At 37.2% G+C, this 21,494-nt stretch overlaps 1 protein-coding gene and 1 long non-coding RNA gene across 3 annotated transcripts; both read right to left on the bottom strand.

The window, feature by feature from the left end:
- Positions 1-805: 805 nt before the first annotated feature.
- On the bottom strand, positions 806-1,706 carry LOC149718694 (uncharacterized). Its single transcript, XR_016374985.1, has 3 exons — positions 1,497-1,706; positions 1,125-1,420; positions 806-1,032 (listed from the first exon to the last, which is right to left on the bottom strand). It is a non-coding gene; the product is annotated as an uncharacterized LOC149718694 (long non-coding RNA).
- Positions 1,707-7,024: 5,318 nt separating this feature from the next.
- On the bottom strand, positions 7,025-11,787 carry LOC149718693 (uncharacterized). 2 transcript variants are annotated; one of them, XM_089853028.1, is made up of 9 exons: positions 10,403-11,787; positions 10,297-10,336; positions 9,173-10,230; positions 8,937-9,101; positions 8,708-8,876; positions 8,364-8,581; positions 8,240-8,303; positions 7,984-8,167; positions 7,025-7,930 (listed from the first exon to the last, which is right to left on the bottom strand). In XM_089853028.1, exons 4-9 carry the CDS (start codon positions 9,084-9,086, stop codon positions 7,714-7,716), a joined length of 1,002 nt encoding a protein of 333 aa, XP_089709154.1. In that variant the 5' UTR covers positions 9,087-9,101; positions 9,173-10,230; positions 10,297-10,336; positions 10,403-11,787; the 3' UTR covers positions 7,025-7,713. The 2 variants fall into 2 exon arrangements, with proteins under 2 accessions (XP_089709154.1, XP_089708484.1); XM_089852358.1 differs by having other exon boundaries at positions 7,984-8,303.
- Between the last annotated feature and the right edge of the window lie 9,707 nt (positions 11,788-21,494).

Here is a 21,494-nt window from a genome sequence, read left to right as displayed (position 1 = left end):
GTACTTCTGAACTTGTATCTTTGGGGTCGGATACTTCTGAACTTGTATCCTTGGGGTCGGATTTCAGCATTGTACTCATTAGGGTAAGGTATAGAGGAGTTATCCACTCATTTGGGTAGAGTATAGAGGGGCTATTCACTCGTACGATGTGGCTACTATTACGAGCCCTTGCGCCGTCTTGTTTCTTATGCATGAAAATGAGTAGAGAATTTCAAAGAACATGGCAACTACAACATTTAGTAACGGGGATATGGGATAAAGTGAAGCTGATTCCAAGTCATTTGACTCATTTCAGCTAGATTGAAAGATATTGAAATTGTACGTCTAATCAAAATTAACTGTCTTACTGCACGTGACTATTTCCCCGTTTGAAGGGTTCTGTGTTTGGGAGCCCATATCTCCGAACCTATTTTCTTTTGCAATTTCCACTCAACTGAACTGGCTCGAGTTGATTTTATATACATTTTGAAAATTTTCAAAACTGGGCAAGTTATAAGTCTAACGTTCATTTCCGATATAATTAGTCTCTAACCTATTACAGCGCAAGCCTGTTTCGGAAGATTGCACTAAGACACTTACCCAGAATTTAATATTTCAGCACAGTTGCTTGAAACTCTGTGACTAATTGGGATGGCCATAAATGTTTCAAGCACAGCTGTTTTCCCAAAATACATCTTTTCAGTTTCAGTGAAGAATGGAAATGTCATTTCATCTATATTGTAGTTGTAATCAAAAGGGTCGCAAAACGTTTTGACAAATTTCGAGGATTTAGTGTGCTGGTTGCAAGTTAACAACTGTCGTGCGGAATAAACAACAATACTTTAAGATATTCAGTAGAATAATGCCCTTCTCTGATAATGGGTATCAAGTCTTTTTTAGCTACGACATCTTCGAGGCTGTCGATGGTGTCCCATAACGTAGGAGAGTCCGATTGCATTTCGCTCAGAAAAGCCAGTGATACGAAAAAAACGGAGATCAGCCATAAGGCATAAATGAATCTGCTCAGATTTCTTCCCATTCGCAGAGAACTTTCTGAATAATGAATGAAATTATTAGTTAGCCAACGAGAAACTTTTGTAAACTACGTTAACTTTAATTCAACAATATCAACGGGGGAAAATCACCTTGCAGAAAAAAGTTAGGAAAATGTTTCCATAGCATGCTCGAAATTAAATATCTAAAGTTGTTGGAACGCTTTCTTCTTCTAGCTTGATATGTTAACTTTCTACGTCTTTCATCTTGTACCAAATGTATATACTTTTCAATTGCCAAAAGAACTGAGACCATCAGATACAGAAACGCAACAAAATGCACACCCATAAGGCAAAACTGCAATAAGTGTTCAATAAAGGGAAAGCCGCGCAGTTGCACATCGTCATGTGACAAATGAACGGAGTATACATGAACCGTTCAATTAAACCTTAAATAATCAATGGTTTGCATTCCATTCGTGTCTCGTTCAAGATGTAACGAACCAAATCTGAACATAAACTTACACCAGAATCGATTGAAAAAAGTTTGCCATTTAACGTAACATCAATTGGTTTTGGATTAGTGCTTAGAAGGGTTATTTTCTCGACGTAGAAAAAGCTTGTAAATCTTGTGTCACGTAACTTCTCCTCAGTTACAGCGGTACCATAAACAAACATATCGTAACCCTGCAAATTATAACCATTTAAAACTTTTTAGGAGAAAATAAGTATTAGTCTAATCATAGATATGTTTAACTACGACGGGTACGTTAGTATTTTACATATCCATGGTGTAATCTCTTCCACCCTGTATCTGTTCAGAGGTAAGAGACACAAACGTTCAAAGGGCTCTGAAACGGCCCTCTTATCTTAAACATTAGCTCAGTTTTCTAAGGAATATACCACTTCTCCTAGTTGATTTAACCATTCTGCCCACGAGTGACCTGTTTCGGCTTCGTAATGCAATGCAACACTATAAAGAAAAAAGAGAGAGAAACACTATTTGATGAACAGTTTACGTTTAAGATTTTTCTTTGGCTTGTAACAGAAGCTTATTAACCCCCACTTAAGTTGACATCAGAAGCCTCTCCCAGCTTGGCGTGGGCGATGAATTTTTATATTCTTATGCACAATATTTTCTTTTTTGTCTGATGAAAATGATATAAATAAAAGTTCCACTAGCTAAAGGGGCGTCATCAGTTTAGTGAGAAAGCAAGTGGTCAGGTGGATAATTCATTGTGGTAAAAATAGATGCGTGCAGAGACTAATAATTTTTTTCAAATTAGAATTTCAAGGGGATAAAGCTATGGTGACTTCAATATCGGTAAAAAAATCTTCGCTTCTCAAATCTCATGATCTCTCAACTTTAGAAGGGGGGGGGGGGAATTTCAACCCATGTGTAGCTAAATCACGGAGGTTTTGGAAAATTTTCATCGCCAGCGTGAGTCACATGCAGTATAAAGCATTGCTCTTTGTAACTACTATATATTTAACTCCTGATTACAGGTATTGGAACTTTGGATTATAAAACCGTCTCGAATAATAATTAAATATAATATACAGGGTGTTTGTGAAAAGTCTATCAATAATGAAAGGGCGTATTTATTGGGCCATTTTGAGTCGAAAATGTTCTATGACATTTTGCCGTCCGAGCCACGGTTTTCGAGTTTTGATTTGAATATTTTAGGGTTGACCCCTTCATTAAATTAGCGCTGTCTTTCAATTTCTTAATTGAATTTAAGGGGTCATCCGTAAATTACTCCAATCATACCTTGAAAACAGTGGCTCGGACGGAAAAAATGTCATAGAACATTTTCGACTCAAAATGGCCCAATAAATACGCCCTTTCATTATTGATGGACCTTTCACAAACACCCTGTATTTACCTTGTGTTACAGCCTATAAATAAGGGAAGAATTCTCTCAACCCACAATCTATACTCCGGTGCAGCATCGTAAATATTCTGCGAGTGATTTGAAAAATTGAAATGATATCTCGTAATTCGTCATTAAAAGGTTTTGCTTTTAATCATTATTTATTATTACCACATTAATCGCTATGTTTGCATATGTTGAATAATTATCAGGAACCTTCATGATGCGCAAAAATCCAAATTTTACAATGATCTAGAATTTGATATAATACAGGAAGTTGACTTTCCCTACTAACTCCAGTTTTGGCTTGGCGAAGTCAGGGGGTATTTGTGGGCGGCAGCACTTATAAATCCCACCCACTAGGCTTCGCCAAGTCAAAACTGTAGTTCATAAGGAATGTCCACTTGTAGGGGAACCAAGTGATATGCGCTTTGCTTTAAATTAAGGTGAGAAAATAGACCCTTTTCGAAAGTCGGGGGTAAAAAAGACTCCGGTTTTTCACCAACTAGTTTTCTTAAGTAGGATCCAAAGACGTTAGACATGGCTTGACACAAAAGGACTTTGAAGCCTTATCTAACGTCTTTGATGTCCATATACTTTATGTCCGTCTTAAACCCAATATCAAGCAGACGATTCTGCGTCAACCATTTTTGTAAAGGTTGTATTATAGAGATGGGGCATCTTTTATCCAGGGCCGGAAAATAAGCACAGGACACTGGACATTGTCTAATAAAATTTTAAAATGTCCCATAATTTTTTAAAAAACTAAGGGGCTCATTGGACATTTTGACCAATAAATTTTCCTTAGTTTTCATAGCTTGACTATGAAGATGCGACACTATTTTCGCACACCCCAGCGGACAATGTCCTATAAAATTTCCAGTCAAACGGAAGGTCACTGGACACATGTCCTTTAAGAAATTTTCCTTATTTCCGGCCCTGCTTTTATCTCCCCTTCTCCACTTTCACCAGCCTCGGAATTTATATTGTTTTAATTAAAATCTAACAATTATATAAATCACTTTGTAACTCGATGGCTGAAAGTCGACAACCAGACTTAGCATTAACAGGTAATAAGTCGCGTAACTTCCTAATTAAAAAATTATATAATATATAAACTAGATTATAATCCATTTTGATAAATAAATTATGGCATGTTTTTATACCATGGCGGATTTTATAAATGTCGAAGAGTAAGAATTAAAATCAAGTAAAGAGCAGCGTGGTTAGGTTCACTAATAAGGAGATATTTAACCTTTAAAATAAATATATTATTTACCCTATTTGCTGTAAATAAAATTATGTAGAATCAGAATTTATATTGTTCAAACCTAAAATGGTGCTTCAATTTTACACTTACTTGCTCACCGGGAAGGCGTTATGTTCATTCTTGCTTCTTTAAAAGTAGAGGCATTTCTGATTTTAAATAAACCGGCAACTTTAATAGATTGGTATTTGTATTTTTATAAACACCATACATTTTTGAACATTGATTTTACTACAAGTGCATTTTATAACCACTATGTGTAAGTAATTTCCAAAAGCAATAATTACGGTTCTGCGTTGTTTTTCGGTTGCCAACACATATAGGCCTATGTACAAAAGAACCAATTGAAAATCAAATAATTACGATAAGCAATTTCTTAAAGTACTTACTTGGCGCCAAGATAATACATACTATATAAAAATACTTGGATTTGCGTGAATACATATGCGAAAATAACGGGTCTGTCAAATTCGCAGCTGACGTTGTTCCCAGAGCAATTAAGCAATTTCATATTTTTCGAATACAGGTCTATTTGGATTAGTGCCAGTATAAGCTAAAACCATATTACGATCAATTTTATGTTAAAATAAGCTGAATTTCAAAAACACAATCCTAAAATAGGGCCGTATCGTAAGTAAGACGATTAACACTAAAGTGGGGCAAATATTACAAATTCTAAGTTGTTCTTAGTTCCTTTGAAATTTAGCGTACAATATCTAGTTTATTAGGGAGAAGGTATAAATTCGCCACATTTCTAGCTTTATCTCCAGTCCAAACGTAGGTTCGGAGTTAATCTTCGCCTCTAAATTACAACCAGCATCTTATTGGTTGTTGAAAACTCACGTCAGCGTGATGCGAATGACGAAAATTACGTATTTTCCGACTGAGGAGAGGCGGAATAGCCCGGCCTTCTTTTACGTCCCCCTTGTATTTTGAAAGGGGGCTGGGACTATGGCGCGCGAATATTTAGGCATCTTCTACCTTCTACCTAGTAAACTAGATATCGCTTCTTGGGTCTTATCTATTCAGTGCAGATCGAAGTTGTCTTTGAAAATGTTTTTCGCATAAAAGTTCTCTTGTAGTTTTTAAAATTTTTCAGTATTTAAAATTATATTTTGTAATTTTATAGGTCATATTTTGTTATCATCACAAATTTTATTGCAATCTTCCACTGCTGTTGAATGCAACGAGCTTAGCACTGGGGCATAAGTGAAGTACATTATATTTAAAGGTCAAATTCTTTCATAAGCAACGTCAGAATGTGTAACCATGGATATGTATAAATACAAAAGTATGATGGATTCCCTTTTTTCTCTGCGCGTGGGCAAAATTTTAAACCCACCTCTCAGGATTCTCCGGAAAGATGTGGTTAATCTCCCCACGTGACCTATCGTCTCCGCCTCTATTTACAGTCGTCTCACGCGTGGCTGACTTTTGGGCCTAGTTGGAAATCTATAATTCGTTAGTATTGTATGGTGTAACATATTGATGGCAGCGGAGCATGAGGATACCCTTATACTTGTTTTCATAATGTTATTTTTAGTGTACTATGAGACCTATCTTAGAGGACAATAGTGCATTGTGAGTTAAGGTTTCGTCTATAGATTAATCGATTTCTTAATTGGTCTCCAGCAATATTATACTTTCAAGAACAAGTGGAAAAATAGGAATATTATCTGCAACAGGTGCTTTCGTATTATCTACGTACGTACCTGGGCTGGCGTTTTGGAAAATTACATGGCGTCGAGGAACGATTCACTAATGACAATTTTCGTTCATTGTTGACTTTCATGGACTATTTTAAAATGGAAGGTAATTAAGGATTGCGTCTGCATTATGCGTAATCATCGAGGGGCTACTCACTAAAACCTTGATAGAAATTTTATACGGAATTATAAATAACGCCGGAAGGCGCTCTTTACTTTTCATCAGTGTTAGCAGACGAACTTTCGCTACAATGTGTGCTAGGATTAAACCAGAGGCTGAAGCCATGTGTGCCCATATACTTAATAACGTCAATGAATTCTTGCTAGTAGCCGCTGTAGTTTCAGTTATACTTTTACAATGTAACTTCGGAATGCTAATAATTATACGCTCAGGCTAATATCGACATGGCATTGCCACAAAATGTAACGAAATTGTAATTTATAATAATATTCCATTACCTACAAATATATTATGTAGATGGAGAAGCTTACTGTATCGATAAATTTGGAATTTCGGCTCGATAAAGTTGAAGTTAGAAATGTGAATGTTAACGTAGTCTTTAGAAACTGTAAAACTCGATAATTTACAGTTAGTTTTATTGTTGCTGTTTTTTATTTTATATTACTCTAAGGTGGCAGATCTTTAGCATCAACGGCGTCGCACTCACGCAATTTTATAATCGATGGAAGTGTTACAGACAATGTCAAGCCACAGAGTTGGTTCACTCGATGGGAGTTGAGCGATTTGAGTGCGGCTTTCATAGGCACAATTAATTTTATACAGCCACTAGAAAATGTAGAAACAGGACCAAATAAAATTGACGCTCAACTAAACGTTAAACCCTCCGAGTTAAATTGGACAGCGTTTCCCCTCGTGAACTCGATTACCAACAGACGAGACATGCTAGCTTCTGCATTTATTGGAATGCTAAAAAACAATTAGAGTAGTGTTTTTCGAGGGGTATCTTTGACAGCACACAACAGCAATGGATGTTTTTTGTCATTTTCAAGTATAATAGAGCATCTATAGACCAAGTTGCCTCAATAGGCCAAAAAAAAACCTCAACGTATTTTGGGGGGGGGGGAAATATGAATGGGTAACTCATCATATTTACGTTTATTGGCACATGGAATATAAACAGCTAATTAGAATCATCGTGTGGCCATTTTCTCAACGTACATATTCTGATTTTGAGGGATGAACCAGACTAATAATCTAATTCGTTGCGCCATGCGAGCACCTAGGAACTCTCATTCATCTTTAGCAAATTATGTAGCTTATCAAATTAACCCATGACTTGGCTTTCAATTTGGTGCAAACACATGTGAGAAAGCTTGAGATACTATTTTATTCGTCAATAACATAAACGAAATACAAAGGAAATACATGGAACACCGATGAAAAAATTGCAATATTACCGGAATTTATTTATATAAATGAAGCAGGCATGAATAACAGCTTATTTCTAATTCAGTCCGACTCATTCAAATCTTCGTGGGACCATCTACCAGGTTTTTGGCATTTTCCCAGACAGGAGAAGATAGATTTATTCCAATTACCAAATTTCTCGGTTAACTTTTGCTGTGACTGTCTAAATGCAGGTTCAGGGTCGGCAACCAATAGGTTTCAAAAATAAAGCTTGGTTTCTTCGGTGCCACAATATTTTTCTTTAGTTATGTAGAGTGGAATGAAAAGCACAAAGAAACTTTATAATTATAGTTAGGGAAATATAGAGTTGTAAGTTCTATCACATCCTTAATTACTAATTAGTCTAAATATATACAGACTTGGAGAAAACAAACAGCTATAGCTGACATTATTATTATGTCGCTATTGACAATTTGTTTGATTGACTTACGGTACGATAAAACAATTTAAAGACCATGGCCTAATTTCAACGTTTAGAAACTTGGTCGAAGCAAATCTCGGTAATAACAACGGCTACTGATACTGACATCAGAATAAAAAACAAGTAGAAAGGAGCGGTGACGCTACTCAGGTCCAAGTTCGAAGAGCTTTTCAATGGTCTCTTCCAAGTGACGTATTCCATAGGGTGATTGTAGACGAACTCCAGATAGTTGAAAACTTGCGTTTCGAACATTGGTCCCAGACTGCAATAAAGAGTGGTCAGTCCTTGTCACTTTACGACAAAATTCATACTGACCCCAGTTGTCCGAACTCGTGTACTATTGGACTGCTTCTCATCCAAGACGAATTGTGAACAATGTGTAAGAATTCGAAGCCAATTTCTTGCTGCGAAAAGTAAAGTCCTCCTTGGTCCGCGAAGAGCTCTTTAGTCTCAGCATCAGCGGTCAAGACTTCTCCCAAGAACCAAGTCAGGTATCTGTCTGATATGATCAGAGCTTCTTTCCCAGAAATTATCGGAACGTATCCGTCAATCATTATATAATCCACAATACTTTTGAAAATGTTTTCCATATCGAGTGAGTCTAGCCATTCCTGAACAACTGGATCCTTGGCAGCCTAAATACGAACCAATGACATCAAGTAAATAGAGGACTTAATATTAAAGTGGGTATTCACCAAAGCTTGCAGATATTCGAATGTTCCAGTGCCTTCGATCATAACAGGTGGAATTCCCGATTTGATCAAGTCCGAGAGGGTGTCGATGCAAACGTAACTCTCAGTCGTGAACTCGGTTCGCAAGAAACACCCCAAGAAAAACAGAATGAAAGTCACTCCGATGAGCCACGACGAGGCTAGCAGACGACAAGTAATATGGGGCAGAATGGTGGAAATCGCTATAGAAAACATTTTCCAATTCTAAAATTCATAGAGCTGAAACCTTTTTGGGAGCCCACCAGTCAAGGTGTTATGCCCCCAACCACGATCAGAATTATTTTTACGCCAAAACCAGTCTTCCTTACGTTCAGCACACAAGAGCGACGCGTTAGCCCAGACATTTTCCAGCGTTTCTCGGACTAATTTCTTAACAATTTTCGTTTTGGATAAATGTTTGTATTTGTCCATTACTAGCGAGTGAATGACGAGTAAAACCGCAAGAAGGACCACGGTTACCGTCATTAAAGTTACCACCTAATGAAATTAAGAACGAATTTATCATTGGATAGTGGATTGTAACTCACTGAAATTTACTGGCAAATCCATATTTAGGAAGGACAACGAAGTTGACACGACCCTTTTCGGGGCGGTGGACACGATAATAGTTCTGGTCGCTCCAAAGGGCGAAGACGGAGTGAAATATTCCTGTCGGCCGTCGAAAAATGAGAGCGGCATGGGAAGCATGACACAATGAACTTTCTAAATCGGGGTGAAATGCAGTAAGAGAGTAATGTATTTTGTACTTCTATATTAGTCGAAAATTCACTTACGTTTGCTAAATTAGGTTCATTAAAAACTTTAAGAGTTTCTAAAAAGTCAAACTTATGACTTTCGAATATTACCCTAGAAGTCAGCAATAAAATTAAGTTACAGAAATGTGTATTTTTAAATTAAAATTTCATTCCTAACATATAAACGAGGCAAATCATTTCTACTAGGGTCACTTCAGAAACATTTGTTAATGAATTTATTGGCTAAACAGGTTGGGAAAACCAAAATATTACCCCTCCGAGTCAAGATGGAGACTACCTACAAACTTTATTATGTATATTTAGATCGCTCTATATTGATAAACAATTGCAGAAATTAAAATTAATGAATTATTCAAAGCATACAGAATTTACAGTAAAGCAGACGAAATTTTCACCCAATAAGGGTATGCAATGTGGGATGGACAAAAACCAGAGAATGGTTGTGTTTAGAAGCCAGTAAACAGGCGTGTTTCCAAGTGGGATGGAGATAAACCAAAAATGGTTGTTTAGAAGCTAGTAAGTACAGACTGGTGTCCATGTGGTATGGAAAAGGATCAAAAGTATGGTGGTGTTTAGAAGATAGTAAATACAAACTGGTGTCCGAGAATATGGTTGAGTTTAGAAGTCAGTCGGGACACACAAAGCCAATAAGATGGTGCTATTAGCCAGTTTAAGTGGAGTAAAATTTTACAGATTTCCGGGAACTGTGAATGCGGTCCGGAATTTGAGAACGCGTTTACTCCAATTTGTAAAATGCGAACGCGGTCCTCATCAGACAGACAGACAGACACGTCGAAATTAAAACCTCTCCGTGACATACGTCACTCGGAGAGGTAAAGAAAGAGGGAGAAACTTTAAAGTACTATTCAACTTCATAAAGACTTCACAATAATAATTAACATCGTATTTTCAAATTCCTCAGCTTTTGCTTTTTAAATCGAGTTTGTTTGAGTGGAATAATTTAAATTACTTCAAAATACAACAAATAATAAATATTACTTTATGTTATAGGATCGTTTTAAGTAATCCGCCGTGCTTCTGTACCCCAACACCATGTTCGCTAACCCCCACGTTTCCTGGTAAGAATTTGAAGTATATTTACCATTTTGCTTCAATAAAAAGATTTCGATCTGCGAGCTTACCGTAATTGTCGCATAGTTTATGGGAGTTTCATTGGCGTACCTTTGATAATTGAGGAATTTTTAAAATCAATGAGTAAAATTTCAACTTTATAAATTGAAATTGTACCTGTATTTAAAATAACGATCATTGCCAAGAAATTCAAATTTATTTTCTGCCATTTCTCAATTTTCGACTGATAAAACAAATCTCGTGTCCAATCTTTTACGACAAAACTAGAACACGCTTATTTCTACACTCGAAAGTTTATGAAGAATTTAGCGGGACTATAACTTTAGGTGATAATAGAAGAAGGATAATACTGTATCCTATTAATAGATATGCAACATGATTCTTCCCAGGCTCACCCTTTTTTGTTTGCTCTCCTCCTCATCAAACTTCTGATGGGACTCGCACCTTGGGGGTGAAGTCAAATCCTCAGCAATCAACCTACAAACCTTGATTGTCTTGACGTAGGACAAAAATCCACAAGCACGCCTTGGCAAATTGTTAAGCGAGTTTTATGTGATTCGGTTTAGTAACCTTGCTCCAAATGTGAAATGATGTTGGGAAAAATCATGTTATACTATTACTCAGCTTTGTGGTGCACTTCTCTCGGAGATAAGTATTACCCCCCTTCTGGTATTACATACTTCTGCTTATATATAACATTAGGATGTGTCGCACGAGACGTACCAACAGCGCAAACTTACTAACAAGTAATAACAGCGTGGTTTTTTCGCTTTACGTCATTGAATCTGAACTATGGATTTCAAACTCGAGAATATATTTAACGACATTCAAACTCGGTCGAATTCACGAAAATTTTGAGTTCGTTTGGTTCGAGACCCTTCTTTGAAAATGGTAGGCAAACGCGAAATCGCCCTTAAATGTGCAAAGTTCAACGCAGAAGCTGACCGTAATTTCCAGAAATACATTTAATGACTTTCAAAGCTCGTGTAGTGTAGTGTAACGCTATTTCCTGGTATTATGCACGTCAACAGTAAATATACAAGGAGTAAGAAACTTTGGCAAAATTCCTTAAGCGTAACGGCGATTTTCATGCACATAAAATTAGACTTTAAATATACCATTTTCAAAAGTTGAGGGTAAAATATAATATAGTGTATGCCCGTATCGTTTTCATAAGACGAAATATCCGCTAGATGGATCTAAAGACGTTAGATCGTGTGGCTTCGAACAAAAGAGCTTTGTTTAACTGGTACTTTGAAGCTCCATCTAGCGTTTTGTAATCCAAATTCTGGATGTTCCTTCTTGACCCTATATCAAGCAGACAATACTCCGCCCCCCCCTTTTGAAAAGGGTATATTTTATATATGTCGTCTTGAGAAATAGATATGCAAGAGACGAAAGTGTTTAGCCGTGTTTCTTACGACTAGTTTATTTACTTCTCTTCAACTGCGAAACTTTGACTATCAAAACTTGCACAACTTTAAAAATAATCTTAATGTACATCAAGTTTTGTTTTCTGTTACTGGGGGAAGGAAGCGGGGTTATTGCTTTCCTCTCCCTCCTTGACCTGGTAAACTTTAAAGGTGCACATTAATTTCACGTACGTATTTTTAAATATAAGTTGTGATCTAATATATGAAATTTTGAAGTAGGAAAAAAGAGAGCTGTGATTTTGGGTGAGTGGTACGTCATACCCTCCTAAGTCAGCCTTATTGGTGGGTTTCAGCTTTCCTCCACCGGTATGGCCGAGTAATTTTTGTCAGTAATCTTAGATCTCTATTGCTATCTGAATGCGACAATAACAATTTTCCATCAAAAAATTAGGTAGATATGGAATGATGTTGCTTTTTTAAAAAAATATTTAGTCCTATCAATAAACATAAAATAAACCCATAATCACAGATTGAGTTATACCAGAAGGGAATAAGAGAGAAGGGACACACTTTATATCTCCATAATGCTTTACACTCGTAACAACAGTCTTACTAACCTCAAATCAACTACCCTTCACTGATTGGCTATCTAACTTCTGTCGTAGCTGTGACGTCAGTTAAGAAGGTGACGTCTCGGTTGACGTATAAAAAGTAGTTTTGTTTACAACTTTACATTGAAGGAGATAAAAATGTTGATAAACGAAATCAAGCTGTGCAATTAATTTAGATGCACGGGAATTGAGAACATACCAAAATCAGATAATTTGAAGGTAATAAATAGATGGAAACTAATTATTCTGAATTAATATTAAAAAATAAAAATTATTTTCAATAAAATACATTCTTGAGGTTATAATTACACAAGAACGAAACATCGACAGCCCTAAGCCTTTGGGGAATGAAAATCTAGCAGACAAATAGGCCGCCTGAGGCTGATACCGCGGAGAACTTAAAGAACTATATTTGCAGTAAATTGGTTAAAAGCTGTGTACTTGCGCAAAGTTTTTGCGGTTTTCTTGAGGTTGGTCGGACTCCCGTTACCATAGCAGGCTCTAATGTCTCCCTTCTCTCTTATTACCTTCTGGTTATACTTTAGTAACGTCAGACGAAATATTATTGAATTTATAGACGAGTGCGAAAAGGGCAACGAAGGGTTGGGTTTCTTTTCTGCTATGAAAACCTTTTAAACCCTTTCTTTGTATAACTTATCATAATGCAAAAGGGTTGGGCCATTGTTTATAGACCAGCCTCCCTAGTTTTGGAATACGTAAATTGCATATGAAGAACCGTGATTACAGTCCATTGCGGACACGCATTATTATTCTCAAATTATATACCTAGATTTAATTGTACTTTTTCTATAGTTTCGGAACGTTTAATTACTTTCTCCTCATGCTCTAGTAAATATATTTACTAGTAGCACTTTAGTCGAAACTACTTATTATACCCGTAATGCATACAGCTATTAGGAATCATTGTGCAGCCATTTTCTCAACGTATCTTGGCGGATTTTGTGGGAAGAGCTAGACTAATTATTAGGTATGACAAGTTTTTCTCGCGAAAATTCTAAACCAATGATAAGCGTCCGAGTTTTGAGGCATGACGGATAGCACTCAAGCCTGGCCCACCATAGATTAATTAACTTTTATCTGTATATATTCCTGATCATACTTAGATACATGAATGCATCTTGATGAGGGAAATTCGAAAGCAAAAGTCGTGAGCGACAGAGTGAATAATTGAACATGAATTTTAACCTAAATCACTCAATACGCAATTACTATTAATAATCGGAAACACAATTTATATAGTTAACTTCCTTTAAATATGACATATGTTCTGCTGTGTATTTATAAACTAAATTGACTGTAAAGAAGGCACAGTAAAAACTATTTGAAATACGTCACAGGCACCACGTGACGCAAAGATACAAAGACTCGACATGGATAGAGAGTGGACACTAGTCAATGTTTTTCACGAGATTACAGCGAAAATTCCCAAAGTTTAAAGCTTCATTGAATTTGATTTTCCACCTTCGAGTATTTTGATGCCGTTGTAAGTTCGATATAATTTAATCTAATTTAATCTCATTAAAGCCATTTTCACAGCCAACTCGAAAATGAATATAACCAAACTAAGAGTAATTCCTCTGAGGTAAATGACAAAAACCACGTAAGCTTCGCGCAAGGTAAAGACACAGTTATCTTGTTCAGTTGGTTGCCATATATAGGGCATGAATTTCAATTTTTCATTAACGTGGAGGAATTGATAAGGCTCCATTTCGATCATACGGTACATTCTAAAAGGGTAGAGGAGAAGTTATTAATAGTTTAAATGTTGCCAAAGGAAAGTAGAAATATGTGAAAGCGAGGCAGGAGGCACGCGATTCACGAAAATAATATTTATGACCCTCTGGGGTATAAAAGAGGTAACACCACTAGTGCTAGAATTCAGGCGAATAAGATGAGCGGCAGGCGAGCCAGATTTTAGCCCCCTTTAGCCTATAAGAGTCTGAGGTGTAATTCAAGGTCATTTTAGAAAAAAATCGTTGTAGATGAAAAATGCATCATTACGGATAGTGGTTACTATATTTTGCACTCTCAATACGTCGAGGCAGTTGTTCAAGGCGTTGTGTAACATTTGCGTTTTTTCTTAGTGTATATATTATGAACGTTGCTAATCCATCGGCATTAGAGTCTTATCTTTATTACAAGCTTGAAACATTATTGCTATACTTACCCTGCATTTACGATATCCATACATTCCTGAGAAACCTTTGGGTTTATCGGCGCTGCCATAAACGTTTCAAAGACTGCTTCTTTACCGATGTAGTATAGGTCTTTGGACTTATTGAAGAATGGAAACGAGTAATCAACTGGCCACATTGAGTCACGTGGGTCAAGGAAAAATCGGACAAATTCCGTTTCTCTCGTCAATCCCATTTCGACCTCGTATAATAACTCGGCAATAACCATAGCCTCATTGCGTTCAGCACGTTCGTAAATAGTTTGACCAATTTCTCCATATCGACTCTGATTAGCAATTGAATTCAAATTGATTAGGAGAAGCACCTAATTTCTAGATATCCTGAAAAGTGCCTGTTTGCTAAGATGGTACCACCTTGAAGGAGAGAGGGATGGAGTGGTAACCCCTATACCTATAACGTGGGCTCTGTACCCCCCACCTATGGCACCGTAGTCCTCCCAGCATCCTCAGCGTTTAGGTAGGGTCATACATTACTGAATCGTAAATGCCGCCCCTGTGTCTTAAAAACTCATACAAATACAATGGCGCAACATTTAACAATCGCCTACCTAAGGATAAGGGCATACGCAAAGTACACTGGAACAGTTTCAGTGCCGCAGGTCGCCCATCATCATTTCCACTCCCACTTACCTCATTTCTCCCTGGTACCAGAGGCTAAAGCTATTTGTACATTAACTATTTCCTCAAACCAAGGAGATAACATGAAAAATGGGGTAGATAAGAGGGGACTATCCGAACTGTTATGGCTTGTTACACCTTTAGCTCACTTTTAAAAACCTATTGGTGTAATGATGTTCATGTTGTAAGACTGGAACAAGAGACGGTTTCACAGCGACATCTTGAATTCTGTCAATAAGGTCCCATTCAGTTGGAATATCTGATTTCATGTTGCTCATGAAAGCGCAGGATCCGAAAAATACACCGATCAACCATAATCCGAAAATAAACCTGGTCAATGTGCGCTTGACTTGGAGAATCGACCCTGCAAAAGATAATAAATAGCCCAGTAGATCATTAAGTATAACTTCTTTGCAAAAGTGTATAACGTTTGAAACGTTTCTATATACCTTGTAGAAAGATATTTGCAGATAATAACCATAGGTTATAGAAAAATCCTTTTAAAAGCTTTAGTTTTGGTCCGCAATTAATTTTATTATCCAAGGTACGAAACGACGATCGAATGTTAAAGTCAACAGCCAAAAGACAAGAAATCACAACGTAAGTAATCAGAAAAATCAAGCAGATCTGCAAATAGTAGAGCAATAGAGCTCGTGAGAAAAATGGAACAAATATTCTCGAGTAATGAGTTTTTCCGAATCCTGGAAAAAATTAACTATATTATCACTGACACATTCAAATGGAGAAGTTCTCATAACCGCGGTTCCCTAAAAATCTGTTTCCCGTACGTTACAGCAGTTCCCTATACAGCGGTTCTCGTAATCGCGGTGTACCGTTACAGCAGTTCTCTAACCGGGATGTGAAAACGACAGTCGTTCATGAATCATGATGTAGATTTGGTTATTTTAACCCCAATAGTATTAGGTCAGGTAAGGTTAGGTTTGGCTTTGTTATCTGAAACTCAATAATATTAGGTCAGGTAAGGTTTGCTTTTGTTATTTGAAATCGAATAATATTAGGCCAGGTAAAGTTGGGTTAAATTTAGATTGTGTCGTTTTACGGGAATCTATGACGTTTCACCTACGTCACTTCATGACAAGCTCTCAGTAACCAGTGACAAACTTATTGAACATATCTTATGAACTTATGATATTTTTATAGATCTTACTTGGGAGTCGATAGCAAAAAGTTTTCCACTTATGGTTTCTGGGTGGGCTTTGGGATTAATAGAGAGAATGATTAACTTCTCAACGTAAAAGATGTTCGTATATTTGGTAGTTTTTAAATCATCCTCATTTATTCCATGGACATCAAAGGCCAAATCTAAGCCCTGCCAATGAATAAAAGTATGATTAAGTCTTGCCCTTCCTCTTCGGAAATCTAAATTCCGTAATATTTCTCGCAAAATTAATATAATCAGAAGTAGGATAAGGGACTAGAAGTTCTGAGCTAACCAAATGCTTCACTTGGCGAAAGTGAATATTCTTGATAACACACCAACGGTTGGCCCTCTGGTAGCGGTTTCTGAGTTTTCCCTCCAAAATGTGAGACGCTCGCGGTGGTAGACGGCCGAACTAGAATCAAGGAGCCGCGTCCGTGTTCCCCCGCTTTAGGTTGAGGGGAAGGGGGTAGGAAATGTTTTTGGAACTCGACCAATTTTTTTCTCAGTCTAGTGTTGGCGCGACGGCAGCGGCATAAAATCCTCAAATTTTTTCACTAGTGCCAGGATCTATTACCAATGCTAGAGTTCTTTACTTCTAGTCTCATTCTACTTCTGATATAATACGTAGTCAGGTATACGTCATATTTAAGGAGGTCTCCTAAATTTGAATATTTGTCATACTCGATCCATTTATAGACATAAACACTGAAATTGTAAGAAAATAAACTTATTTATTTTTGTAATAACAGGAGCAGATGACAGAAGTTGTCGCATCGGTCATTGCTCCCAGGCCTGTTGTACATACTAAAAATATACTAACGTTTTGTTGCAAGACTCGAAAAGGTAGCGTAGCCTTTCAACCCATTCCGCATACTCAGAAATAACTTCCTTATAATACTAGCAAAAAAGCAAAATTACATCAAACAAGTTTAAGCAGAAGGGGATAATAGAAGAAGGATGACACTCTATATTCTCTTAATACTTCAGTTATGTAACATGATTCTTCCCTGGCTCCCTTAATTTTTTGTTTTCTCTCCCGCTCATAAAACTTCAGATGGGCACCGCACCGTGAGGGTGAATTCTATAACTATTTAGTACTAAATCCTCAACAATCAACCCAAAAACCTTGATTGTCTTGACTTGCATGGGACAAAAATCCACAAACGCATGCGCCTTGGCAAATAGTTAACCATTTATCGCGAATATGATTCGGTTTAGTAACCTTTCTCCAAATGTTAATATGATGTTGGGAAGAATCATGTTACAATTACCCCATTTTTAGTTGCACTTCTCTCTTAGAGAAGCATTATATCCTTCTGTTTTAAGCAGTAGCTTAATTGACCAGAATTGGACCACTAATAATATATTAAATGCTTATAAAAAACGCCCAACAACCTTACCTCATTTATAGCAATTTTTATGGTTGTATTGTCGTGAACACTCATTGTGGAATCTGACATTAAAACAATTTGTTTATTTGTTTGTTCAGGGGAATCTTGTGACTAGTTAGTACTAAGTAAAATAAAATATTATTTCAATTTCTTAAATAATTATGCTATTAAAACGATATTTTACGGTCAAAGAATATGACTCTTCAACTAAAAACAGTTCTCACTTGAACGTATTTAGTCTTGACGATAAAGAACTGAGTTAGTATTTGCACCAAGACGAACGCCTTCGTTTCCTGTTTGAGGACTAGCGAGTTCTTTTAGTTGCAGCTGCCTTAATTGGTTCAAAATGCTTCAATGTTGTAGCGTAAGGTATAAACCCCATAAGTAAGTAACTACAATTAAAACCTACTTTCACCATGAACTTACAAGGATTCGCAGTCATAAAAACATTTGGGGAAATCATCGATGCTACACATCACCTACTTGAATTCACTATTGTCCATCTAAATATCACCTAAGGGCTTACTTACAGAAATTTATGTTACTTATGTTTGAAGGCATATTAGGCACAACGTCGCGCCTAGTGGTTAAAACGATTAAGGTAAACGGTTTACTACTTCCAACTTTAACTACTTTTTTTCCGGACATTTTCTTACTAAATTAACAATAGTTACTTTTCCTTAACTGCCAAACGTATAAATTACATTACCGATAAAATTACCACATAATTTCGAGAAACTTTCTTAAAGTAAATCAAAGGAAAAGTTCAGGTAACATAACATTATACCAAGAAGTGATATCTAGTTTATTAGGGAGAAGGTATAAATTTGCCACATTTCCAGCTTTATCTCCAGTCCAAACGTCGGTCCGGAGTTAATCCCCGCCTCTAAATTACAACCAACACCTCATTGGTACTTGAAAACTCACGCCAGCGCAACGCCAATGACGAAAATTACGTATTTTCGACTGAGCAGAGGCGAAATAGCCCGGCCTTCTTTTACGTCCCCCCTTGTATTTTGAAAGGGGGACTGGGACTATGGCGCACGAATACTTAGGCCACTTATACCTTCTCCCTAATAAACTAGGAATAGATATCACTTCTTAAAAGAACGGCCTTTATCTTAATATAAAGGGAATTGAATATATAAACAAGTTGGGAAAACCAAAATATTACCTCTCCGAGTCAAGAGGAGGCCTACTTACAAACTTATTTACCCAGATATGGAAATGTTTCTTTTTTTATGAACAAATACTGAAGTTAATTTTATGAAATATTAAAGGGGTATACAAAGCATAGTGAATATACTCTAAATCAGACGACATTTTATATCCAATAAGGATATACTTGTACACATTAAAATCATCCGATGGGGGGAAAACGGGAAATGAAGAGGTAAAACTTTGCAGGGATATTACCTTTGTGTTTGTAAAGGCCCAATTTTCTACTCCTCAACTGTATACCCTTTATGTTAAAAGCCAGATTCACAACAGGGTTGCCGTGTAAACACTATCCTCTCGTTTCACCTCAACGATTTTCTTAGTTTGTCAACATGGCTGTTAACGTTACATAACACCAAAGCTTATTTGTGGCTGGCTACACGCACTGAAAGTAAATGCGCACCATATAACGCATGAAAACACGAAGCTATAATCCGATTACGATCAGACCTTTCACTGATCTGGGCTGCCTTCAGCAGAGCTCACCAAAAAAGACAGAGGATTTTGGAAAACGTTAACCGGTGAGCTCTGTCGTCATAACTTTGGTGAACGCTTTTCTCCGGTCATCGGTGTTTTAAAAATGACGCTAGCGCAATAAAGCGTGCAAGGTACCAAGGCTTAACAAAAATTGTATGATAACATATTTATAAAGATAGAAAAGAAAAACTTTTATAACTAAAATTCTCGCGTGATCAACTGGTTTCACGCCAATTAAATAGGTATAGTCCCATCAGAATCAGCAAGAGCTATTTGTAATAATACCTCCATGTTTTTACCGCCAACCTGAGAACTACGCGTTTTACGTCACGTTATCCAAAAACCCGACTATTTTTACCTCTCCGTGTGACGTAGTCCAGGAGAGGTTCTGTAACGGCCGTGTATGTCTGTCTGTCTGGGTGTGTGTGTGTGTGTGTGTCTGTCTGTCCGTTGTTACACCCACGTGACCGCGTTCGCAGTTTGCGTATCGGAGCAAACGTGTTCGCCATTTCCGAACTGCTTTCACAGTCACGGAAACGGCTCCTCTACTTGAGTTCTCTTCTGGTCTTTGTCCATCCCACACGGACACTAGTCTGTTCTTACTGGCTTCTAATCACCACCATCTTTTGGTCTTCGTCCGTTCCACTTGGACACCAGTCTGCTTCTAATCACCACCATCTTCTGTTCTTTGTCAATCCCACATTGACACCCGTCTCCACTTACACTGGCTTCTAACACCACCATCCACTGGTCTTCCGTCTATTCCACATAGACACCAATCTGTATCATCGGCTTCTACTCCATTATCATCGTTTGGTTTTAGGATATACGCAGCGATCAGCTAGGGTTACGTCTAGCCTCCCTAAGGTAGGATCGGCTACCAAAGGTTTTCGCATTTGCGGTTTTTCCTTACTATTATAATGGAAACGAATCGTATATATACCCCAAAATTTGAAGAATGCGGGAAGAGGGGTACCCTTCACTTTAAACGTCAATATTAGCAAAGTTTGAGAAGATAATAGGTATAACTTTATTTTAAACGATTTAACTATTATTAATGTTAATTATTGAAGATTAAAATAATTAAAAATAATTATATTTATTTAAATATTAAAGATAAACCTCTCGTGCAAAGAGAGAGATTATCATTGCCTCCTATATCTACCAAGGCCCGTGCATGCGATATATTTCCTTCATTGCCTCCTATATCTATCAAGACCCGTGCATTGTGATATATTTCATTCATTGCATAAACATAAGCGAGATTGTTTTGGGAAAAAAATACTGCTTCCACTAATGGGTTTATACTCCTTGTTACTGTTGTATAGAGTAATCATGAGAAAAGCTTTAAAAATTACGAGAGGACAGACCTTTTTTATCCTCATTCAAAAATATTTTTGGTGCTAAGATTGCTTTAAAAAATCCAAACGGTTAGGCATTGGTAAAATAGACAAATGATATTTTTCAAATCTAATGAGATAACGCCCACCTAGTTGAAAATTGCCGTTTTTTATCCGCGGGAGCCATTCTTAATGAGAATTTCGATGCTAGTAGGTTGTCAATTAAACTACCGGTATATTATTGTTGTTTTAAATTGGATATTAAGTCAAATTAAGTGGTTGTAAAGAGCCAGCAGGTTTTTGCCACTTCTTTTTGTGATTATTTGATTTTTATATGTAAAATGGAGGAAGATAATGTTGAGAGTAAGGATGAAATGCGGAAGCGCAAAGCGCGGGAAAGGATGAGGGCAAAAAGGTCGACGTTTTCATTGGATACTTAAGGTTATATAATCTTCTCGACACGGAGAGGTAATATTTTGGTTTTCCCGACTTGTCTTTGGTGACCTCGCTTGCTCAGCGATGAGCCCGTGACGTCAAAATTCAAAAACAAAATCCCCTTCTGAACGACACTGCTAACAGCAAAGAGAGTATAGGGGAGGAGGGGAAAGAGGGGAAAATCTTGTCACGCTTTTCTACCGCGCATCTTCAATGCGCAGTACCGAGGCATTTCCGTTTGAGACATTAAATGGTATCGTAGGTGGCGCGACTGAGCCGGAAACTCCCTCGTACCGCTAGTATAGTTTAGGCGTGACATAACCATTTACGCTTGTGGAGCGGGGGAGGTTCCACTCGATCCTCCCTTATATTCTCTTTGCTAACAGCGCTGAGCTCTGCTGAACGCGG

Source organism: Phalangium opilio, unplaced genomic scaffold (assembly GCF_054372755.1).
Source record: "Phalangium opilio isolate 3A_F unplaced genomic scaffold, DU_Popi_V2 ptg000002l_1, whole genome shotgun sequence".
Classification (NCBI taxonomy): domain Eukaryota; kingdom Metazoa; phylum Arthropoda; class Arachnida; order Opiliones; family Phalangiidae; genus Phalangium; species Phalangium opilio.
Note: the sequence above shows the minus strand (reverse complement) of the source record. Positions and strands in the feature narration are given on the sequence as shown.

Coding starts and splice junctions, on each gene's coding strand:
- LOC149718693 (XM_089852358.1), bottom strand. CDS start 9,086: ATGCTTCCCATGCCGCTCTCATTTTTCGACGGCCGACAGGAATATTTC. Junction 8,304..8,363: donor TCGAATATCTGCAAGCTTTG/GTGAATACCCAC, acceptor GTTCGTATTTAG/GCTGCCAAGGATCCAGTTGT. Junction 7,931..7,983: donor CACGAGTTCGGACAACTGGG/GTCAGTATGAAT, acceptor TCTTTATTGCAG/TCTGGGACCAATGTTCGAAA.